Raw genomic sequence first — 21,338 nt, 5'->3', positions numbered from 1 at the left:
TTGTGGCTTAAACGTGAACCTATTGGGTTGCTCCAGTAACCCAGGATTTCTTCTGGGAAGTGTCACTCCTGGCCAGTGGTATTTTGCAGTGGCTATGGGCACTCAGCTCCCCACTTCTGGGAAGGGGAAGTGCTTCATCTGTGGATCTACTGGCCATAAGTAACAGATGCTTGGCTCTGCCATAACCCTCACTTCCCTGTGCAATCCTCCTCCCAGCAGTCCTCTCCCAGGAGGAAAAGGCAAAAGAGGCCATAATTGCTCCAAACCTATACAGGATCAGTCCAGGAAATCCCAGTGAGGTAAGCTTCCACTGAAGGAACCCCAGCGCTGATGCCATTTTGGGGTCTCCCTTGCACTGTTGTGTTTGCTGGTTTCCACGTCTTTTTGCAGCACAGTCCTGACCTCCTCCCACAACCCTACTGCTGCCATAAAACCCACCCTGCACTATTAATCTTGTTGCGTAAGTAATCCTCCCTACATATTTTCCAACCACTCCACCTTGGAAATGAATGACTACACACAGTTCTGAGTAAAACTTGAACCCCCTCACCCAGCTTGGGAGCCAGTGTGGAAGTACAGATCTTTTCCTTACACACCGATCCTGCTGCATTTGGCCCAAATCCTGCAGGAGCTCCACAAGTGCATAATATGGCTCACTTGGGCCCACATTTTCAGGTGGGTTTGTGCTAAAGCTGCATTTTTTCCAACAGTGCTGTCAGGAGCTCCTCAGCCAGCCCTCATCCTCATGCTACTTTTTCCATGCAGTGGGAGATGCTTTCACCCTTCTGGTGCTCCAAGGATTAAATTTCCTTAAAAATCTTAATATTTATCAAAATAGCTGCCTATATAAATAACTCCAGGTCAGCCAACAGCTAGCTGAGGTGGTGCCCCTAGCTGAAAATCACTTGTAGGTAGAAAACAAAGCTTCCCTGGGGCTTGACACTGGCTCTCTGAGCTGCTTTCCACTTCTTCACCAGCCACAGCCACCTCTCACTCGTGCAGGGGAATGGCCTAGAACAGGTCAATGTTTAACCAAGCTGGGAAGGATGTGTGGGCCCTGCAGCTGCTCACACAGATCCCTCTGTGTTTAGGGAGGACAGTACGTGAGCAGATTTTCCTTCTCCATTCAAGCTACCACTCCACAAAATGGGCCTGAACTCTTCCAAAGCGCACCCCAAGGTGACCAAGGTGGAACCAATGCGCACTGGGGAGGACCTGCCAGTTCTCACCACCCCATATTGGCACCCCAGCATGCCAGAACAGCCCAGCCTGCACCCGCTGGCTGCGGCGAAGTGGGGAAACCCTACCATTCACAAGGAACTTCCACCTCTGCGGGAGACCTGGCACGGACGAGCCTCTGCAGGTAAGGAGGTCACCACCGTGTTACTGCAAAGTGCAGGGCAGAGAATCAGGGTGCATCTGCTGGGGCTGTGGGTTTGCTCACTGCAGGGCAGCTGGGGGTGTGTACATGTGTGTATTGATGCCTTTCTGCATCAGTAGTGTTTTGCCATCTCCAGGATGTTTTAGCTTTGGGAAAACTCAATTCGCCCCATTCCTTACTTGTTTTGGAAAGCATCTCAGTCACCAGAGCCCAGATCCAGTCTCCTTACTTCCATCAGTTATGCCCCTGGCAATAGCCAACATCCACTCCCCAGCATCAACCTGGCATGTGATGAAAACAGCCTTTATCCAAACAAACCCTCATACAGCAGCCCCATAACTCTTGGCCATACACCCATTCTGCTCATCTGCCACTGCTGTGCATGTCGATATTGCCAGCTCAATTAGAATTAGATGCTGGGTAATGTGCTCAGCAGGTAAAACTCAGCATTAAAATAAATTATAGCCATGCCTTGTACATGCTAATTTCCTAAGCCAAGAGGCAGGGAAAGGCAAATAGCATAGCTATTGTGTGTGTATATATACATGTATATTACAACATGTATGTTTGTTTTTCTACAAGTGGCATCATACAGCCTTTCACAGCAGGTTTTAAACTTCATCCATACCCAAATGCTTCCTGAGGTAAGGAAGGAAGTTTGCACCCATCTGAAAGTGGATGCAGAGCTCTGCACAAGCTGGATAGTGACAAAGGGCTTCCCACAGCCAAGTTAGGTGAGCTTAGCTCCTATGAACGCAAATGTGGTCTGATACAGGGCAATGCAGAGGAATGAGGATCTGCACCCTCCTCCCCTCTGTTCCATTTCAAAAAATGAACTTCTGACACATACCACGCAGTGTTAAGCACCACTGCTTCCCCAGGGGCTGGATATTTCCTTCAGGATCATTCAGCATCAAGGAGCAGTGAAAGCAAACAAACCTCCAGCATTATAGCAGTGACATTCCTGGAACTGGAGGTCTCGGTGAGAATACAAATCAGATCTGGCTGTAAAACAGGGCATTTCAAGTACTTTGTGACAGGAAAAACAACCAATTTTCCTGTTCTGGAAAATTATCAATAATCACTGTGCATTTAACAAGTGCTTATAAAAAAAATGTACTTTTATTAAAGAAACCCCCAATGAACTCCAAACAACAAAACAAAAACCCCCAAACTTTTAAACTCTCTCGACAAATGTCATTTTCTATTACTTTTCATTTTCAGAAATAAAAGGAGTATGCTCAAGAGTACTGGAGTGATGTATTAGCTTGAGCTGCTGGCTAAATAAGCAAAGGCGCCAAGAGAATTGGTTTTATTTGGCTTATGAGGGTTTGTCTTGGCTTGTGTTAAATCCCTCTTAGTCCATCAGGGAGGATCCATTGCTACCAAAGTGCAAAGGTAGATAAAAACAGAGGTCACAAGAACACCCTCAGCTCGGGCTTGGTGTTGCCAGCACAGTGCAGTGAGATGATGGTCCCTCCTTGCTGGCATCATGCAGGTATGCCAGGAACCATTCCTGCCCCAGGACAAAGCAGATTCAGGGACAGAGAGCTCTTGGCTCCCAGTTCTGTATCTGTAGAGGATAAGGACAAATCTCCTACAAGACACACACATGGGTAAGATAAAGGGGAGTAACTTAAAGAACAACCCCAAACACACAGAACACAAACCATCACACTTCATCCAGGAGAAATAACTTCCCCAAAGCCATACCTCTCACCAGAACAAGTTTCTCCAAGTTGCAGTCCCTTGCCTGTGCTGTGTCCCATGTTCCCAGCACCATGAGACACCTCCTTACATTTTACTTCATTAAAAATTCCCTGTGCACCGATTTGTCCTGCAGATTGAGAGGCAGTAACTTAGTTAACCTCTCTTTTTTTATCATAAGCTGCTATTTCAGCACATCTTCCCAGCACCTGAAGTTTGTCTCTGGAGGAGCCTCCTGCACTGTAAATTTTCACTTCAGGCACCCATTCTTGCATGTACAGAGCAGCCACAGCTTTGTTTAGCAGTTAATCATTGCCAGTGCTTTGCAGAGCCCAGCAAACATTTATCCGATTGAGTCACCATCTTCTCCCATTCCCCAACATCCTCCATCGTCCTCCCACTTCTCCAGGATCCCTTCCTTGGCAATCCACTGTGAGACTCACTCAAAGGACCCACCGAAGTCCCCCATAAGGTGATTTCCAAATTATTATTTTTCTTTCTAATACAACTATTAAATCTGGCATCAACTACAATGCAATTCCTGCACTTTATCCCCAGCTCTCTGCTGCAGCCACCCTGGGGCTCCCCCCACAAGGGAGCAGGAGCTGCTCAGCAACACCTCACTCAAGACTATGTATAAAATGGCATTTGAAAGCACCAAGGCAAGTTTTTGGAGAATAGGTGGGTTAGAGAAAGTCTTCTGTAAAAGAAATATGCACTCTGCACTGCACAGGCAGTGTTGTCCACCCAAGAGCACCAGCACAGAACAGACCAAAGCCCAGATCACATTCAGACCTCAGCCAAAGCACTGCTTTAATAACAGGTGATCACTGGTGTGTAGCATGTTATTTTGGGCTGATTTCCAAAGATGAGGGCCTGTGATCATACTGCTTGTCTAAGCATAACCTGCTAACTTCTGAACCCACTGGTTGTAGCCCAGCTCTGCCACAGTCTGTAAAAGCATCAGAGAGATTTCTCAGCTCCACCAAACACCAATAATAAAGTCTCAGTGAACGAGCAGCAAGAAAAGATCCAAACTGCTGCCTGTTCCACACTTTGAAAGGGCAGGCAGTGGGGAAACAGCAATGCTCAGAGGTTTTTTTTGGCCACCTGATGGTTACAGGCCACAGAAGCAGAGGAGAACCCTTGGTCACACAGGGGACTGAGGGGCTCAGGGAGGCCACAGTAGACACAGAGGATGTTTATTGACACATACAGGATACATGAGAAGTTGTAGAGGGAAGCAGGAGAGGTACATGGCAGGCATCTGTTAGAAAGAGCAGGCACAGGTACATGCTCACTTCATTTCTGCAGCTAATAGAATAATTTATACCATGTGTTACTGGAGTACACCAAGAGAGACTTTACTGGGACATGCCAACCAAAAAAAAAAAGTGTAGAAAACTATTGTCAAGTACAGCCTAGTAATTGATGGTCACCCAAAAGTAACTTCATCCATTTCTTCTCTCATTTTTAAGGACCCCTTTCTTTCAACACTGTGCCAGAAAAGGGAGAAACCAGCATCATTAAACAGCACCCACCTCAAAGACCTCAAGTAAGGCCAGTTTGAAAAGCTCTGAGTTTCTCTGACCCACTGATATGGGCTTTCTTGGGGACTTGGGCACATGTCACGGCACCATGGTGAGGGAAACAAATATCCTACAGAAATTTAAATAGGAGGTCCTACTGTCAGATGACCATCCCTGGATGAGCTTTACCACCAGCTCAGGTTAGATACCTGGGGCAGAGCAGCTACACTGACCACAGAGAGGTCATATTTGGTTCATTAGCACAAAGTGAAGATTTCACCTTCTAAGAACAGCCAAAGAGGGATCAGTGCAGCAATGCTCTGCCTTTACTCTCTTGCCTGACTCCATGAGTCTTGCCTCTCTGGAGACACCCAACAAGGACACATGCCCTCGTGCTGCCCATGAGGTCACCTCTCCTGTAATGACCCATTTCCCTTTGTGGTATCTGTGTACCTGCATCCCAAACTTAGCGCTTTCATGGGGCTAATGTGGCCAAGACAGAGCCCTTTGCAGAAGGGATGCAACTTACATCACTAGGGTTGGTTTTGGCTCTTCAGGCCAAACAGCCCATCCAGGTCTGACATCAGCTTAAAGGCAAAGAGGTAGGTAAAGCAGACAGATGTGGTTTGCAATAGGGGCCCATGAAACTACAGAGCAATTATTTTAGGTTTTGAGAATTGCTATGTATGCTGTGTACCTACACATACCTTCACCTTCTCCCCTCAACAGCATGGTATATACATGGCACACTACCCCCATCCCCCACATATCTAGATATTAAAAAGAAACACACCCCAAAACAAACATAAAAGACCCTTGATCACTCCTCCTTGACCTCTTTCCTTTCGTCTTCCTGCATTTCCCAGATCTCTTAGCCTCCAAGCCCTGAAATCCATGACTACCTGACCTGGGATTTGAGTTTTTCACACACACACTACAACATATGTAAAGCTCCAGAAATACCTTTGTATTTATATAATTTACTGTAATGAAGGTAAAGGAGTGCAGCTAATGTCCCATCTGCAGAAGGGTTAGAGATGCTACTTCGCTTAAAAAAAAAAAAAAGAAAGTGACAAGTCCTCTACATGCATTTTCTGCGCTGATATTTTCCTACATTGATGCTTTTATTCAATATAAAACGTGGGTGAGGCTCAGGCCTCGGAGAATCCCCATCATGCGCTTGCAGTGCTAAACTGGAGCTGCATTACCAGGACTATACAACTCCTGCCATAGATCAGGTTATTTAAAACCCAGACCTAGAGAAATGCATTGCTTTCTCTACTTCACCTGAATTTTCATCTCTTCTCCACAACCTTCCAAACCAGGCAGCAACACCTTTCAACTTCCCATCTCTTACCTGCTCAACACTGAGGATCCAAAGCTGCAGGTGTTTGACTGAGATTGAGTTTTTCCTTCCATACCCACAGAGGGTTAGGGATAGGACATCAGGGACACAGGCTAAACACCACTCTAGATGCCCCAGAACTGCAGCTCCTTCACTTTATTCTTGAGATCTTTCTCTTTTAGAGCCCCTGCTTGAAGCTTGTGGCTGTGCTTCTTCTCTGCTACTTGGCATAGGTCTGTGAGATCCAAAACTGAGAGCAAGGGCTCAGAGGTCGGAAATCAGGTAAAGAAAGGGGACAACTTGAACAGACCTCCAAATGCAGGTGTTCTGCTTGGGGAAGCACTCAAATACTGGAAATAACCCACCCCCTTTTGCTCTCATTTAGGCAGGACTTTCAATTAGCAATTAAGGGCCAACGTTGTTCTTGCTGCTGAGACCCCTCTAAGAGCTCAGCTGCACAAGCACACCAACAGCCTAATTAAGCAGCTGGAGTGAGTCTTTAGGGGTGGGCGGTTGGGGATAAACAGAGGCAAACACACTTCTTGGCTGTTTAACCCATAAAAGAGATGTGTTTGCCCCAACTGGCCACATGCTTCTCTGTAGTGCTCCTGTAGGAGCTGGGTCATCCCAACTTAGAGCAGCCCTGAGGCTCCCCTGGGTTACACCACCACCAAGCTAACTCTACAGGGCAGGGGTCCTTGCTCAAGCCTTCCTTGCTGTGATTAAGTTTTTTTAAACTATAATAAAGAACACAAGAGTCACCAGTTGGGATCAGTTAACACCCCCCCCCCCCCCCCCCCCCCCGCCCCACCCAGGGCTGCAGCTTTTGCCAAGAATGGTGGCTTCAGAGAACACAGGTGGACACCAACTACTGAATAATGTGTCCATGGATCTGGGGGGAGGATGAAGCAGCAGCACCTGCAATGAACCCAGCTATACCCTATGAACTGTCATGTGGAATCACAGCCTCCTTTAGAAACCTTCTACCAGCATGTAATTTTTAGACATTGATCTTATTTCCATTATGGCTGTATTTATATGTATTATTAAAACATTCATAATGATCACTGCAGGACAGACACCGTTAAGCCTACCCCATGCTTCTGCCATTGCTGTTGGTGAGTGTAAACACAACTGGAAAAGCCTTTTTCCCTGTGGGAATATTTTAAAAAATAGCAGAGCAGGATGACGTGGCCTTCCCAAGGGCATGTAGAGGATTTCAGTCAGAAAGTATTTCCAGAGGAAAATCCCATCAGGTTCACAAAGATGAAAGAAAAGAGTCAATTTTCAGCCTGGGACAGAACTTCAGCCAAAAGCCTGAAGCTTGGCTTCCCCACCAGGCACAAGAAGATGAGCCAATAGATGCAGGAATTTATTTACCTTCAGCCACCCTTGGTGCTGGCAGCCTTGGTGGCATCTAGGAGTGCTGCACAGCCCAGACCACAGTTTGTGGTGTCACATGCTGCCACCTAGTGCCATTCTTGAAGTTTCATATTCAGTTTTGTGAGATTTCTTGATGCTGACACGTGAACTTGGTGCTCAGGAGTGATGGGGAATTCTCCCTTTACATGATGCTGCTTACTGTTTTTCTCCTACATTTTTTCACTGATCTATAGGAAGCCTCAAAATTATAGCTCAGGCTTTAGCAGCAGTTCAGCGCAGACAGTCAGGGATATGTCACCATTTCTTGGACACTTGTTCATATTTGAGTTAATGGTGTCCCACATAAAGTGTAAGTCAGGTCTTATTGATGAAGTACTTGATGATGCTCCCCTTAATTTTTATGGAAGTTCTACTGAGCTCCCATCCTAGAAGGGGACAGTAGCAATATTGAGCCATGAAATGACCCAGTATCATCTAGTGGTTTGGCATGCTTTAAGGAGGCAACTTAGCTCCTTAAGATAAAACCCCATGCTCAGAGTATCTGTAAAGCAAGTCTCTGCCTGCTTCCACTAGCTACCATGAAAGGCACTTTGTACCAAGCACAGTTCTGCATAGAAATGTCTTAGTCTTGGGTAACTGGGATTTGCCCTTGGATGACCTGTTAGAAGACTTCATATTAAATTGTGATACCTCTCCAGCTTTGACATGAAGCAGTCTGAGCTGGGGTGTGTCTTCACTCTGGACTTGGCTGGAGCCTTGGGCTTCTATACCCAATATAGGTATAGAAATACCTACAGGGATGAAACTAATGTCAGACTGGGTATTTGCTACTTTGACTGTAATGCAGGAGATGCTCATCTCACTAAGCATCTGCTAGAAATGCCAATCTCCTTCCTTCCTGTATCCTAAGCAGCTGGACCAGAACTGGAGCTGGAAAAATGCTATATAGTTTTGTATCATGTTTTATGATTGTGTGGAACAAGCAGTGCTGAGTATTATAAATACTGGACTTGCAGAAGCTTGAACCTGCCTGCCCTCTGCAAGCAATTGCTCCTGTGAAGCCTTGGAGTCAGCAAGAAGTGGCTGCAAGCCCAAAGCCAAAGGTAAGCACATGAGTCGAGCCCTGTGCACAGGGCTGCTGCTGACTGGAGGCTCCTTTCCCTTGGAAGTCAGGCAGTCCGAAGAACAGAAGCTAGTGTTTCACACTGGCTGCACTTCTGTCCCTGGCTGAGCGTGTGAGCCGGCTGAAACACCGGTGTGTGGCTGAAAGGATGCAAAATAAGGGAGAAGTTTCTCCAGCATCACAGTTCCCTGATGAGGCTGACCTGCTGGGCCAGAGCCTTAAATATTTTTGAGGCTAAAAGTTTGAGGACCAGTTGTCGTGGTTTAAACCCAGTCAGCCATAAATCAGCCACGCAGTCTCCCTTTTCTTTCCCTCGCTCCCAGAGAATTGAAAGAATGTAACTCCCACTGGTTGAGATAAGAACAGTCCAGTAACTAAGGTATAACACAAATCACTACTGCTACCACCAATAATAATAATGATAAGGGAAATAACAAGGGAAGAGAATACAATACCACCTGCTGACCGGTAACACCCAGCCCGACTGAGCACCAACTGATACCTCGTCCAACCCTGGAGAGAGCTAGCCCTTCCAGGTAACTCTCAGTTACATCCTGGGCATGACGTGCTGTGGTATGGAATACCTCTTTGGTCAGTTTGGGTCAGGTGTCCTGTCTCTGCTTCCTCCCAACTTCCCCTCCTCCCTGGCAGAGCATGAGGCTCAGAAAGTCCTTGGCCAGACTAAACATTTGAGCAGTAACTAAAAACATCGGTGTTATCAGAGCTGTTCCCAGGCTGAAAGTCAAAAACACAGCGCTGCACCAGCTACTAAGGAGAAAAAAACGACTGCTACTGCTGAATCCAGGACACCAGTCCTTTAAATGGCTGAACAACTTGAACACCCATTGCTTGTGGTCATCAAGCAGAGGGCTGCAAGGGTGGTGTGCCATAAACAACCTCTGAAACCTTGAACATGCAAGAGAGCTTACTTCTTTTGGTTCATGAGATTATCTTGGGCAGCTGACTCCATGTGGTAATGCCTCAGGAGCAGAAGCATGTATACATTGTTTTAATGAAGATTTTTTTCACCATGCCCCAGAGCTGTGAGATAAACTGTGACGTACAGTGGAAATCTGAGATAAATTTCTGCAACTTGGCTACTCAGGGAGGTGCTCGCTGCCTCTATCGGGTGAGCCTCAGGGGCCGGGTGTGGGCTTGGGAGCTGGTAGCTGTTCCTTTCCTTTGAGAAAGTGCAGGTGTATTTATTTACATTTTTAAATACCTCATAGGCTCTGGAGAAGAAGGGGCAAAGCCTGAGACACCTCCCTGGTAGGCGGCAGCACTTGCACAAGCTGCAGATGCTGGACTTGACCCGCAGGCGCCAAGAGGTAATGCTGAGTTGGATTTGAGGAGAGGCTGGAGCTTCCCCTCTCAGACGGGGGTGCTGCCCAGCCCCAGTGTCACTCCTATGGACCAGGAGGCTTCAAGATTTATGTTGGGAAGGTCATTCATTTAACTATTGACACCTTGATCTTTTGCTGCTTTCCCAGTGGGTAGGGCAGACGAGAGGTGGGGAGCATCACAGTGGGCCTCTGTGATCTGTAGTTACTTCTGATTTTTCCAATGCTTTGCTCTCATTTTGCTGTGGCTCATGGGGAGACCAAAATCTCTGTTCAGCTCATCTTCTGTCATGTACCCAGTTTGGCAAACACCATTTTCTTGGGTTAAACTACTTGACTGTGTAATTGTTTTCAGTGCCAACCCCCTAATGGTACGCCATGTTGAGCTGCTAGAACGTGTTCACTCTTCTGCTGCTTGTGTTCACGACTCGTTTGCAAACCCAGGCAGAGCTGAAGCGAAATCTCCACAGGGAGACAAATATCAATAAACAAAACATGAAGGAATTCAGCCAGAAGAAAGTCCTTGACAGTCTCCAGAGAGGCAAAAGCACCGAAAGCCGAGACCTCCTCCCTGCTGAGCACAATCAGTGTTTTCATGGAGATGACCATGGTAAGTAATTTTCCAAGGAGATTAAAAGATCACCAGCCTTTTAAATGTCATCAGAGAAGTTTCCCTTTGGAAGCTGCTTCCGCTGCTCCATCTCCTGCAGTGATACAATGCAGGTTTAAAATAGTTGGGATGACAATGCTGGGCAATGTGTTTATAAGGCAAAGCGCTGGGATGCCTCAGAAGAGGATGCAGGTCTCTGGGCTGTTTCCCTGATAGCATCCAAACAGACCTGACTAGATGTGAATTAAGGGCTGTGGACTAGCCATAGAGGCATAAAGCCAAATTCCTCAGGAGCAGGTTCCCACTGGCAGGAGAGTCTGAGCTTGTCCCACATGTCCGCTGCACAGCAAACTGAGTGTGAGGACAGTGTCCCTGGGGCTCCATATCCTTGGAGAGTCAGGTTATCCATCAGGTGAAAGTATCCTAGGATGTGAGCATATACAACACCACCACACAGGTGAACATACAAGGGCTGGGGGAAGCCTCTAAAGATCCACCAACATGTATGTTCACCTAGGGGCAAAGGAGAAAAAAAAATGGAAAATGACTTCCTGAAGACCAGTGCTTACAACAGGTTTTGCCCCCTGCCCCCTGCCCTAGCATGAGAAACCTCCTGCCCAAGCCTGCGGTGTGCCCCGGGGAGGGCTTCAGAATTGCTCTTCTACTGCACCAGATTGACTGCATCTAAATTTTCTCAGCTCTGGAGAAATCAAGTGTGATGCTGCCTTGCAGCAAAAGGGAAACCTGGGTGATTTGGGATTGTTTGTTATTTTCAGGGACCTTGTGAGACTGTTTTTTGAGAGAAGAGTCAGCCTTGTCTCTCCCCCTTTGAAATGCAGGAAGGACTGAAGGAGGATACCCACATACATTTTGGGTGTTGACCCTTGCAGTCAGTCTTCTCTGGCAAAGCAACCTTGGGCACATTGGGAAGCTGGAAGTGGGCTCACCAGGAGAAAGAAATAAACTGCTTGAGGAACAGCTGCCAGAAATTTTCTCCTGGCCTCATCATTGCATGGTCCACCAACAGCCTTGAGCAGGGGGTCTGGTCTTACAGTGATCTCAGGATCCTCTTTACATGCCTCCAGCTGCCCAATGCCATTTCCAGCTAAACTCCAGGCAACAGGGCTTGCATTTCTACAAAATTATGATTCTTTTAAGTTGTTTTTTTGTTGTTGTTGTTTTTTTTTTTCTCTCCCCAAGGAAACATGTGGGATGGAGGAATCTCCAGGCGGCATGATGAGGGATGGAGGATGAGGGAGCTGCAGATGAAGGGTCTTTTCTGGGACACCTCCAGCACAGGGTCTGAGGAGTGGGAAAAGGAAGAGAAGATTTACCACAAACCTATGCTTGTGAGAACCAAGACAGAGAGAGTTTCTGTCTTTGATGACTTCTTTGATAGGGATTTGTAGTGGCATGGCTTGGGGTGAGAGGGACATGCTGAAGAACTCTGGTGGTGCTGAAAACCCCCAGATGGATGGAGTGAGAATGGAGACACAATGTTCTCAGTGAGCAGCATTTCTGGTAGTTCAGGCCAGTGGAAAGGGCAACTGGAAATGAGGAGATCACAAATATGAAGTAAATAACAACTGTCTGGGTTATGTATCTGAATCAAAATATCTGGGGGAAAAATGGCTTGGACTGAGCAACAATGAAGTGGGGCTAGAGGGAGAAGGAGGCTGGCAAAAACCTAAGCAGAAGCTGGAAGAAATTCCCAAATATTGTTCCAACTGAAATGAAATGTTTTGCTTGCCTTTGGGTTACTCAGCCATTCTGTTTAACTTTTTTTTTTTTAACCTTACATCCTTTTCTAAACCACAAAAGCTGAGTTCAAATTGTAAGGTAAAATGACCAATTTAGGAGGTCTCTAAAATAAATATTCTGCATTTCTAAAATTACTTTTTATTTTTTTTTTATTATTATTATTTCCTCCCCTGCCCCAGACACAGATATGCAGGTGCTTTCTTCAGTACTAACCTCCAGTTTTATGGATAATCTTCTGAAAAAGCTGTTTTTCATTCACTGTTTTCACAGAATCACAGAACAGTTAGGGTTGGAAAGGACCTTAAGATCATCAAGTTCCAACCCCCCTGCCACAGGCAGGGACACCTCACACTAAACCAGGTCACCAAAGGCTTTGTCCAACCTGGCCTTGAACACTGCCAGGGATGGAGCATTCACAACTTCCCTGGGCAGCCCATTCCAGTGCCTCACCACCCTCACAGTAAAGAACTTCTTCCTTATATCCAATCTAAACTTCCCCTGTTTAAGTTTTAACCCGTTATCCCTCATCACTACAGTCCCTAATGTTAGCTGAGAAATCTGTATGAATTGCTTTTACAAACTACATTTGGCTTTTCTTCGAACATGCAGAAAGTTTCAAAATTTGTACAATAAAAGTGTTTCACGCATCCTGTAGAATTATACTACTATGAATGCCATTTGCAACTGAAGTAATTTTTACAAAACAACAAGTAGAAATAGATTTTAATATTCACTAAGTTTCAACCTCTACGTTTGTCATCCTGTTTCAGGGTAGGAGTTTAGTGTAGCTAATCTCCTACAGTCCTTTTGCCCTATCTTCAAAGAATTTTTACTTCAGCTTTGAGCACTTATATCAGATGAATAGATTCATTAATTAAATCAGCTGGTTTGACTCAAAAGGCAGCCAAATTCATCACTGTTTAAAATCCTGAATAGAAAACTAAATGCACAGCAAATTTCTTGTTGGAAAATACTTTAGAAGCTATGTTGTGAGAAAGAAATAACATTTATGCTCAGTGAGTCTCACAGAACTAGCAGTGACAGGCTCTTTCTGTGCTAGATTGATATCATACCATACATTAAACTTTGAAGACTTCCTGGTGGATCATGCTACAGCTTTGTGACTTATCACTCAAGAATCATAGAATCACAGAAACATTTAGGTTAGAAAAGAGCTCTGAGATCATCATATTCAACCATTAAGCTAATACTGTCAAGTCCACCACTAAACCGTGTCCCTAAGCACTACATGTACACCTGCTTTAAATCTCTTCAGGGATGGTGACTCCGCCACTTCCCTGGGCAGCCTGTTCCAAGGTTTGACAGCCCTTCTGGGGAAGAAATTTTCCCGAATATCCAATCTAAGCCTCCCCTGGCACAACTTGAGGCCACACCAACTCATGCTATCGCTTGTTACCTGGGAGAAGAGACCGACCCTCACGTCACTACAACCTCCTTTCAGCTAGCTGTAGACAGCAATAAGACCCTCACTGAGCCTCCTTTACTCCAGGCCAAACAACTTCAGTTCCATCAGCCATTCCTCATCACACTTGTTCTCCAGACCCTTCACCAGCTCTGATACCCTTCTTTGGACCTGCTGCAGCACCTCAATGTCTTTCTTGTAGTGAAGGGGCCTAGGATCGATCACAACCTTGCCAATGCTGAGTACAAGGGGATAATCACTGCCCTGTTGGCCTGCTAACCACACTATAGGTCACATTTTAAAAGAAATTTATAGAATCATAGAATCATAGAATAGTTAGGGTTGGAAAGGACCTTAAGATCATTAAGTTCCAACCCCCCTGCTGTGGGCAGGGACACCTCACGCTAAATCATATCACCCAAGGCCTCGTCCAACCTGGCCTTGAACACTGCCAGGGATGGAGCATTCACAACCTCCCTGGGCAACCCATCCCAGTGCCTCACCACCCTAACAGGAAAGAACTTCTTCCTTATATCCAATCTAAACTTCCCCTGTTTAAGTTTTAAACCGTTACACCTTGTCGTGTCACTACAGTCCCTAATGAAGAGTCCCTCCCCAGCATCCCTATAGGCCCCCTTCAGATACTGGAAGGATGCTATGAGGTCTCCACGCAGCCTTCTCTTCTCCAGGCTCAACAGCCCCAACTTCCTCAGCCTGGCTTCATACAGGAGGTGCTCCAGTCCCCTGATCATCCTCATGGCCCTCCTCTGGACTTGTTCCAACAGTTCCATGTCCTTATTATGCTGAGGACACCAGAACTGCACACAATACTCCAGGTGAGGTCTCACAAGAGCAGAGTAGAGGGGCAGGATCACCTCCTTTGACCTGCTGGTCACGCTCCTTTTGATGCAGACCAGGATACGGTTGGCTTTCTGGGCTGCAAGTGCACACTGACACCGGCTCATGTTCATTTTCTCATCAACCAACACCCTCAAGTCCTTCTCCGCGGGGCTGCTCTGAATCTCTTCTCTGCCCAACCTGTAGCTGTGCCTGGGATTGCTCTGGGATTGCTCTGACCCAGCTGTAGGACCTTGCATGGTTAAACCTCATGAGGTTGGCATCAGCCCACCTCACAAGCATGTCAAGGTCCCTCTGGATGGCATTCCTTTCCTCCAGCATTATCAACCGAACCACACAACTTGCTGACGGCACACTCAATCCCACTGTCCATGTCACTGAATAAGACCGGTCCCAACACCGATCCCTGAGGGACACCACTCGTTACTGGTCTCCAACTAGACATTGAGCCATTGACCACAACTCTTTGTGTGCAGCCATCCAGCCAGTTCTTTATCCACCGAGTGGTCCATCCATCAAATTGATGTCTCTCCAATTTAGAGACAAGGATGTCGTGTGGGACAGTGTCGAATGTTTTGCAGAAGTCCAGGTAGATGACATCAACTGCTCTACCGCTGTCCATCAGTTCTGTAGCCCCATCATAGAAGGCCACCAAATTGGTCAGGCAGGATTTCCCCATGCTGGCTGTCACCAAGCACCTTGTTGGTTTTCATGTGCCTTAGCATGCCATCCAGGAGAATCTGCTCCAAGATTTTGTCAGGCACAGAGGTGAGACTGACTGGTCTGTAAGTCCCCGGGTCATCCATTTTCCCCTTCTTGAAAATGGGGGTTATAGTTCCCTTTTTCCAGTCATCAGGAACTTCACCTGACTGCCATGATTTCTCAAATACGATGGCCAGCATCTTCGCAACTTCATTTGTCAGCTCCTTCAGGACCCACAGATGGATTTCATCAGGTCCCATGGACTTGTGCATGTTCAGATTTTTAAGATGGTCTCAAACCAGTTCCTCTCCTACAGTGGGCCCAAGGTCTTCATTCTCACAGTCCCTGCATCTGCCTTCCAAGACTTGGGTGGTTTGGTCAGAGCCTTTGCCAGTGAAGACCGAGGCAAAGAAGTCATTCAGAACCTCAGCCTTCTCCAAATCCTGTGTAGCCAGTTCTTCCGAGAGCTTCTTGAGGGGGTCTATGTTCTCTGTAGTCTGTTTTTTATTTGCTATGTACCTGTAGAATCCCTTCCTGTTATCTTTAATATCCCTAGCTAAGTTTAATTCTAACTGAGCCTTAGCTTTCCTAACCTGGTCCCTAGCTTCCCAGACAACATCCCTGTACTCTTCCCAGGCCACCTGTCCTTGCTTCCACTTATTATAAGCCTCTTTTTTCATTTGAATTTTCCTCAGGAGCTCCTTATCCATCCAAGGAGGTCTCCTGGCCCTCCTGCTGCACTTCCTTCTGGTTGGGATGCAACACTCCTGAGCTTGTAGCAGGTGATACTTAAATATCAACCAAGAGTCTTGGGCACCCCTGCCCTCTAGGGCTGTATCCCATGGAACCTTCCTAAGCAGGTTCCTGAAGAGGCCAAAGTCTGCTCTTTTGAAGTCCAGGGCAGTGAGCTTGCTGCAAGCTCTTCTCACTGTCCTGAGGATCTCAAATTCGACCATCTCATGATCGCTGCATCCAAGGCTGCCCTGGAGAGTCACATTTCCAACCAGCCCTTCCCTGTTGGTGAGCACGAGGTCAAGCATGGCACCTCTCCTTGTCGGCTCCTCTGTTACTTGCAGAAGGAAGTTGTCTTCCACACAGTCGAGGAACCTCCTGGATTGCTTGTGCCAGGCCGTACCGTCCCTCCAACAGATATCAGGGTGGTTGAAGTCACCCATGAGAACAAGGGCCTGTGAGCATGAGGCTGTTCCTAACTGTCTGTAGAGTGCTTCATCCGTAGGTTCTCCTTGATCAGGCGGTCTGTAACAGATCCCCACAGTAATGTCTCCCATAGCTATATTCCCTTTAACCCTGACCCACAAACTCTGTTGACTGCTCACCTCTCCCCAGACAGAGTTCCATACTCTCCAGCCTATCCCTAACATAAAGGGCAACTCCCCCTCCCCACCTGCCAGGCCTGTCTTTTCTAAAGAAGAAGAAACACTCCAGTCATAGGAGCCATCCCACCATGTTTCTGTGATGCCTATTATATCATACCCCCGTAGATGTGCACACATCTCTAATTCCTCTTGTTTGTTCCCCATGCTACGGGCATTTGTATAGAGGCATCTGAGCCGAGCTCCAAATGAAGCCAGCTCTTTGGCTGGAGCAGCTGGGATATCTCTACATTGCTCCGAGCATTTATTATAGGTGCTGGCAACTGACTGGGTGTGTTGGGATGGAATGATGCCCCCCTCCCCCAACACATCCAGTTTAAAGCATCCTTGACCAGTCTGGCAAGCCTCCTACCAAAACTGCTCTTTCCCTTTTTTATCAGAGCAGCTCCACCAGCCCGCAGTAGACCTGGCCTACAAGCTTGGGTCCCATGTTCAAGACACCCAAACCCCTGACTATGGCACCACCCTTTTAACCATTTATTAACCTGGCCAATCCTCCTGGCTTTTTTAGGTCCTCCCTTGTATCCTGGAGAATTGATGAAAAGACAATCTGAGCTCCAGAGCCCCGAACCACCTCCCCCAGGGCTCTGTAGTCCTTCTTTATGTTCCCCAGGCTACTACTATCTATATGCCTAGCACCCACATGTATCACCAGAAGTGGGTAATAGTCCGTGGGACTTACTAGAGCAGGCAGCCTCTCTGCCATATCCCTGATCCGTGTCCCCGGTAGGCAACACACCTCCCTTGAGATGGGGTCTGGACGGCAGACGAGTGCTTTTGTCCCTTTCAGTATAGAGTCCCCTACTACTATGACCCACCGCTTTTTCCTAGCAGCACCAGTAGAGATCTTCTTTTTCTCTGTTTGGGGTTCAGTGCTGTGCAGCAAACATTGGAAACTGAGGGACCTCCAGCATCTCCTGCAGACACATACCCTGGTGGTGGTGGTGGTGAAGGCTGTTACACCACCAAGAATTTGAAAAAGCTGCCCTGTTGCAAACTGACATTTCTAAGTATATTGAAAAAGATGGTTATATGAAGGGCAACAGATCTGTCAAAGAGATTCCTGCAATTTCCACCTCTTATAAACTGCATTTTTTTCATAAAATTACCTGCTTTTCCTGACAAAATCATTTGTCATCTGAGAGAAAACCCAGTTCTCTTGTCTCCTATCTGGTTGTCTTTGTAGGTCCATAAATGCCACTGCAGGACAGATGCATCAGGTTTGTGGAACGCACTAAGTCATTCAAGCACATACATAAAAAGAGATTTCAGTTACACAAAACACAGTTAATTAATGTGGCAAACCAGATATGTAGGGTACTGGTGCTACACAACCACCAGCCCTGGTCCTGGAAAAAAGACCTGCCTGATACTCAGCATCAATTTTGCTTCTGCTCGAAGTTGCAGAGTTGACTCTTCCTCGTACCTCCTGCTTGTGTCCTTAAGTTGCTTTCCACTTGGTCTTTCTAAAACACTTCAGATCAGCTCATTGCCCAAGAGCAGGGACTCCAGGAGTAACAGACATGATTATCATCACAGCGACTTCCATTTGCTCCAGCTGGAAATCTTGTCCTCTTAGTTTAGAAGTTAAGACATCCAGAATAACTAGATTTGGAGTCTGGTCTCAATTACCCAGGACAGCTCAGGGCTTGGGTAGCTCTGGACAGCTGAAGCATGTCCTGCATCACTGTCTCAAACCTGCACTACCTCCCACAAAGCTGTTTTGGATGTGTCTGTGCTGCATCCTCAACTTCATGGATTATACAGCCAGCAAAAGAGCAGGAGACACATTTTTACACATATTTAGGGGAATTGGACACCCATGGCTGACTCAGTTTCAGCGGTATTTAGCTCAAGCTTTATTGAAAATCCTAAGTGAAGCAGGAGATGGAAATAACAGCCAAAGGCCCAGATCAAAGCTGGAGCCTCCAGCACAGCTGCCCAGCACTGAGCTTCTCTGTCCTGATTTCATCTCTCTTTTTGACATCCCTAAATGCATAGGCTATTACAGTATGTCTACATGCTTCATGGAGAAAACTGCTCTTTGGAGAAATCACCCTGTATGATTTTACTGAAAAGCCAAGAAAACAAACCCAAACACAAAGAAAGAGAAAGAAGAGAACTGCTCACAGCTAATGAGTCTGTGTCTAGAATCTGTACATTTTAAAAATGCTCCTGAGAACTTTGCTGATAAATATGGTCATTGTGTGTGAGCTGAAAATACCGTGAAAGCCTTGAATTCGATGTTGAGGGTATGCTGAAAAGGTCAATGATTTAATGGGCTGGAACAATTAATCTGGCACTTGTCTATACACCTGTTCTCTTGATTATGTGATACATCCCCCTTCTGCATTCCCATCTGTCAACAATCAAGCTATAATTGGTGGAAACGCAATTTAACTCAGACAGAGCTGATTAGTTTTCCAATAATTACATTGCTGGTCTTGGGGAAGAGTGCTGCCCATGGAGAACTCTATGTGGACCAGTCAATCCATATCACAAACCATGCAGAGATGAGACTCTGAGCACTAATTTATCAATTTACAGTGTGCAAAATTTGCTCTTATAGAGGTTATAAAATCAGCAAAGCTGTTTCCTAATTCTGGTGCTTGAAATTGTTTGACTTTGCTGCTTTCGATTGTATTAATTCATTACAGCCTGCAGAGAGGCAAATAGCAACTCATCCTCTTGTCTTGTTTTCTCACATCTTTCCAGAGGCTGGAAATGAAGATGGTTTTTTCTTACTAAAGGTGAAACTTAGACTTTTCTACATATTACAGAAGACGGAAAGAAAACCCCACAACATGTGTGCTGCAGCTCAGCAAGGAAGATTTTACAGAGCTGTTTTTCTCTGAATAGCTCCTGGTTCCAAATGCTCCTGGTTCCAAATAGCTCCTGGTTCCAATCTCCAATAGCTCAACATTTGAAGGCTGAGTCATTACAGTCAACTGTAATGGAGAGGATGAAACTTGCCACTCAGCATAATTGAGCACACACAGCTTCAACCCAAGTCACCCACCACAGAAACCAGTGCCTGTGCTTCAGCAGAGCCCCTCACCTTGACCCCAGCATGCCTCCACAGGGAGGAAGAGAGGCTGGAGCACTGCTGCATCCCAGCTGGCAGGCACGGGTGTAAGATGAGTTTTAAAGGAAACCTGCATGGGGTTTGATTTTGGTGGTGTGGAGCACTGTGTAGTCAGAGGAGTAAGAGCCAAGAGGGAAGGATTCGGAGCAGGGAAGTAGAGTGGTATTTGACCTATTTAAAGCTACCTAAGGGCTGTGAAGCTGATATAAAACAGCCACCTACTCTGTTAATAGCTGAGAACATGAGAGGAGGAGTAAGGGGTATCTCAGGGGATGATATTTCTGCCGTCTATCCTGGGATGGGGTGAGTTACCTGCTGGCTGACAAGGCATTTTGCACCACCCACCCAGCTTTGATGTAAGGCTGAACCCATCCTACAGGTTAAACATGTTTCCACTCAGGATCTGTGCTGAGACAGAAGCTGCTCAGCCATGATTCAGCACCTTCAGAAAATTCACATTACCAGTTTTCACCAAAATGACAAAGAATGGAGATTTTATGCAGTTGATGTGACTGTGGGTATCAGTAAATGGCACAGCCATGAAGAAAGAGGAGATTTAGGTCAGGTAGATCCCAGCTGCAGAACATGAATACATTTGGTCTTCCCAGTGAAATGGTTATAGGAAGTTTCTGGTGGTGGTATAAACGTGGCCAGAGTCAACCAAGTTTCTCCAGCTCAGGATCAGCTGAACTGGTTGTGCTGAATTTTAAAACAAAATGATAATACTCAGCCTGAAGGAGACAACTGAGTTGGTGGAAGGCAGCATCAGTGGTTTATGTCTGAGAAAATCACCACCAATTAAACATAAAACCTATTAGAGGAAATGCCAATGAACCTCACCTCTGTATTTAAAAAGTAGCCAGGGTTGCTGTAATATCTCTGTTACTGTTCCTGAGCAGAAAAATTATTTACTCACACTTAATTAAGAGAGGTGTTAGGTAAATAAAGTTGAACACAACCATGCTGTAATTGGATCTCATTGAGTAGTGTAGATTAATGTGATTTTCTAATCTTTGTGGGCTCTGTCCCACCTGGTGCTCAGAGTATTTGATCTCCTCAGGAATACAAGTGTCCAGCATCATATAACATCCTTCCCTCTCCCCCCCCCCCATTCAAAAGCAGAAAAAACAAAACAACACTGTCAAAGCCACTGGGACGTATCCAGTAACCTTACTAAATCCTTTATCTACCCTGCCTCACTGGAAGGTGTGTGACAGGCAACTGGGATTGCTTCAATCTGCTTACACAAAGCCAGGAGAGAAAAGTGCCTAAGAACATCGACTTGAGCAGCTCCATTTCAGGCTGTACATAAAGTATTATCATGAGCTTGAAAAATATCAACCATGGTGTGTTTTCATCTGTCTATCTAGGTATCCTCACACTGCACTGCAATAGCGCAGCCATAAACCTGCTGTTTTCCAATGCTGGAAACAGTGATTAAGCCCTTTATGTTTTCCAGCTTTCTTTAAATAATTCCTGAGCAAGGTCAAGAGTTGGCACAAGGATCCTCTGATGATTTAAGAGGAGGGAGGCAGCTCCTGTGTCTCTTTTGAGCCTCTTTACCTGCTCCTGATATGGGATGTTGGACTTTCTGGGATGCCCCCTCCTTCTCAGCAGTGCTGGTACATGGATCTGTCTGGGGGAACATGATCCATCTCCACTGACAGGACAGAGCAGCCCACACATACCTCCTCCTC

The 21,338-nt window shown here is 46.2% G+C and overlaps 1 protein-coding gene across 1 annotated transcript; it reads left to right on the top strand.

Annotated features, from left to right (window-relative positions):
* The first annotated feature begins 703 nt into the window (after positions 1 to 703).
* CCDC198 (coiled-coil domain containing 198) lies at positions 704 to 12,310 on the top strand. The gene is made up of 6 exons (XM_061462629.1): positions 704 to 1,363; positions 4,567 to 4,643; positions 8,362 to 8,448; positions 9,698 to 9,796; positions 10,253 to 10,418; positions 11,619 to 12,310. Exons 1-6 carry the CDS (start codon positions 1,147 to 1,149, stop codon positions 11,825 to 11,827), a joined length of 855 nt encoding a protein of 284 aa, XP_061318613.1. The 5' UTR covers positions 704 to 1,146; the 3' UTR covers positions 11,828 to 12,310.
* The last annotated feature ends 9,028 nt before the right edge of the window (positions 12,311 to 21,338 follow it).

This window comes from Pezoporus flaviventris, unplaced genomic scaffold (genome assembly GCF_033815535.1).
Source record: "Pezoporus flaviventris isolate CSIRO_AGI_PZ_B2104156 unplaced genomic scaffold, CSIRO_AGI_Pfla_v1 ptg000035l, whole genome shotgun sequence".
Classification (NCBI taxonomy): Eukaryota; Metazoa; Chordata; class Aves; order Psittaciformes; family Psittacidae; genus Pezoporus; species Pezoporus flaviventris.
This window is presented reverse-complemented; position numbering and strand designations above follow the sequence as displayed.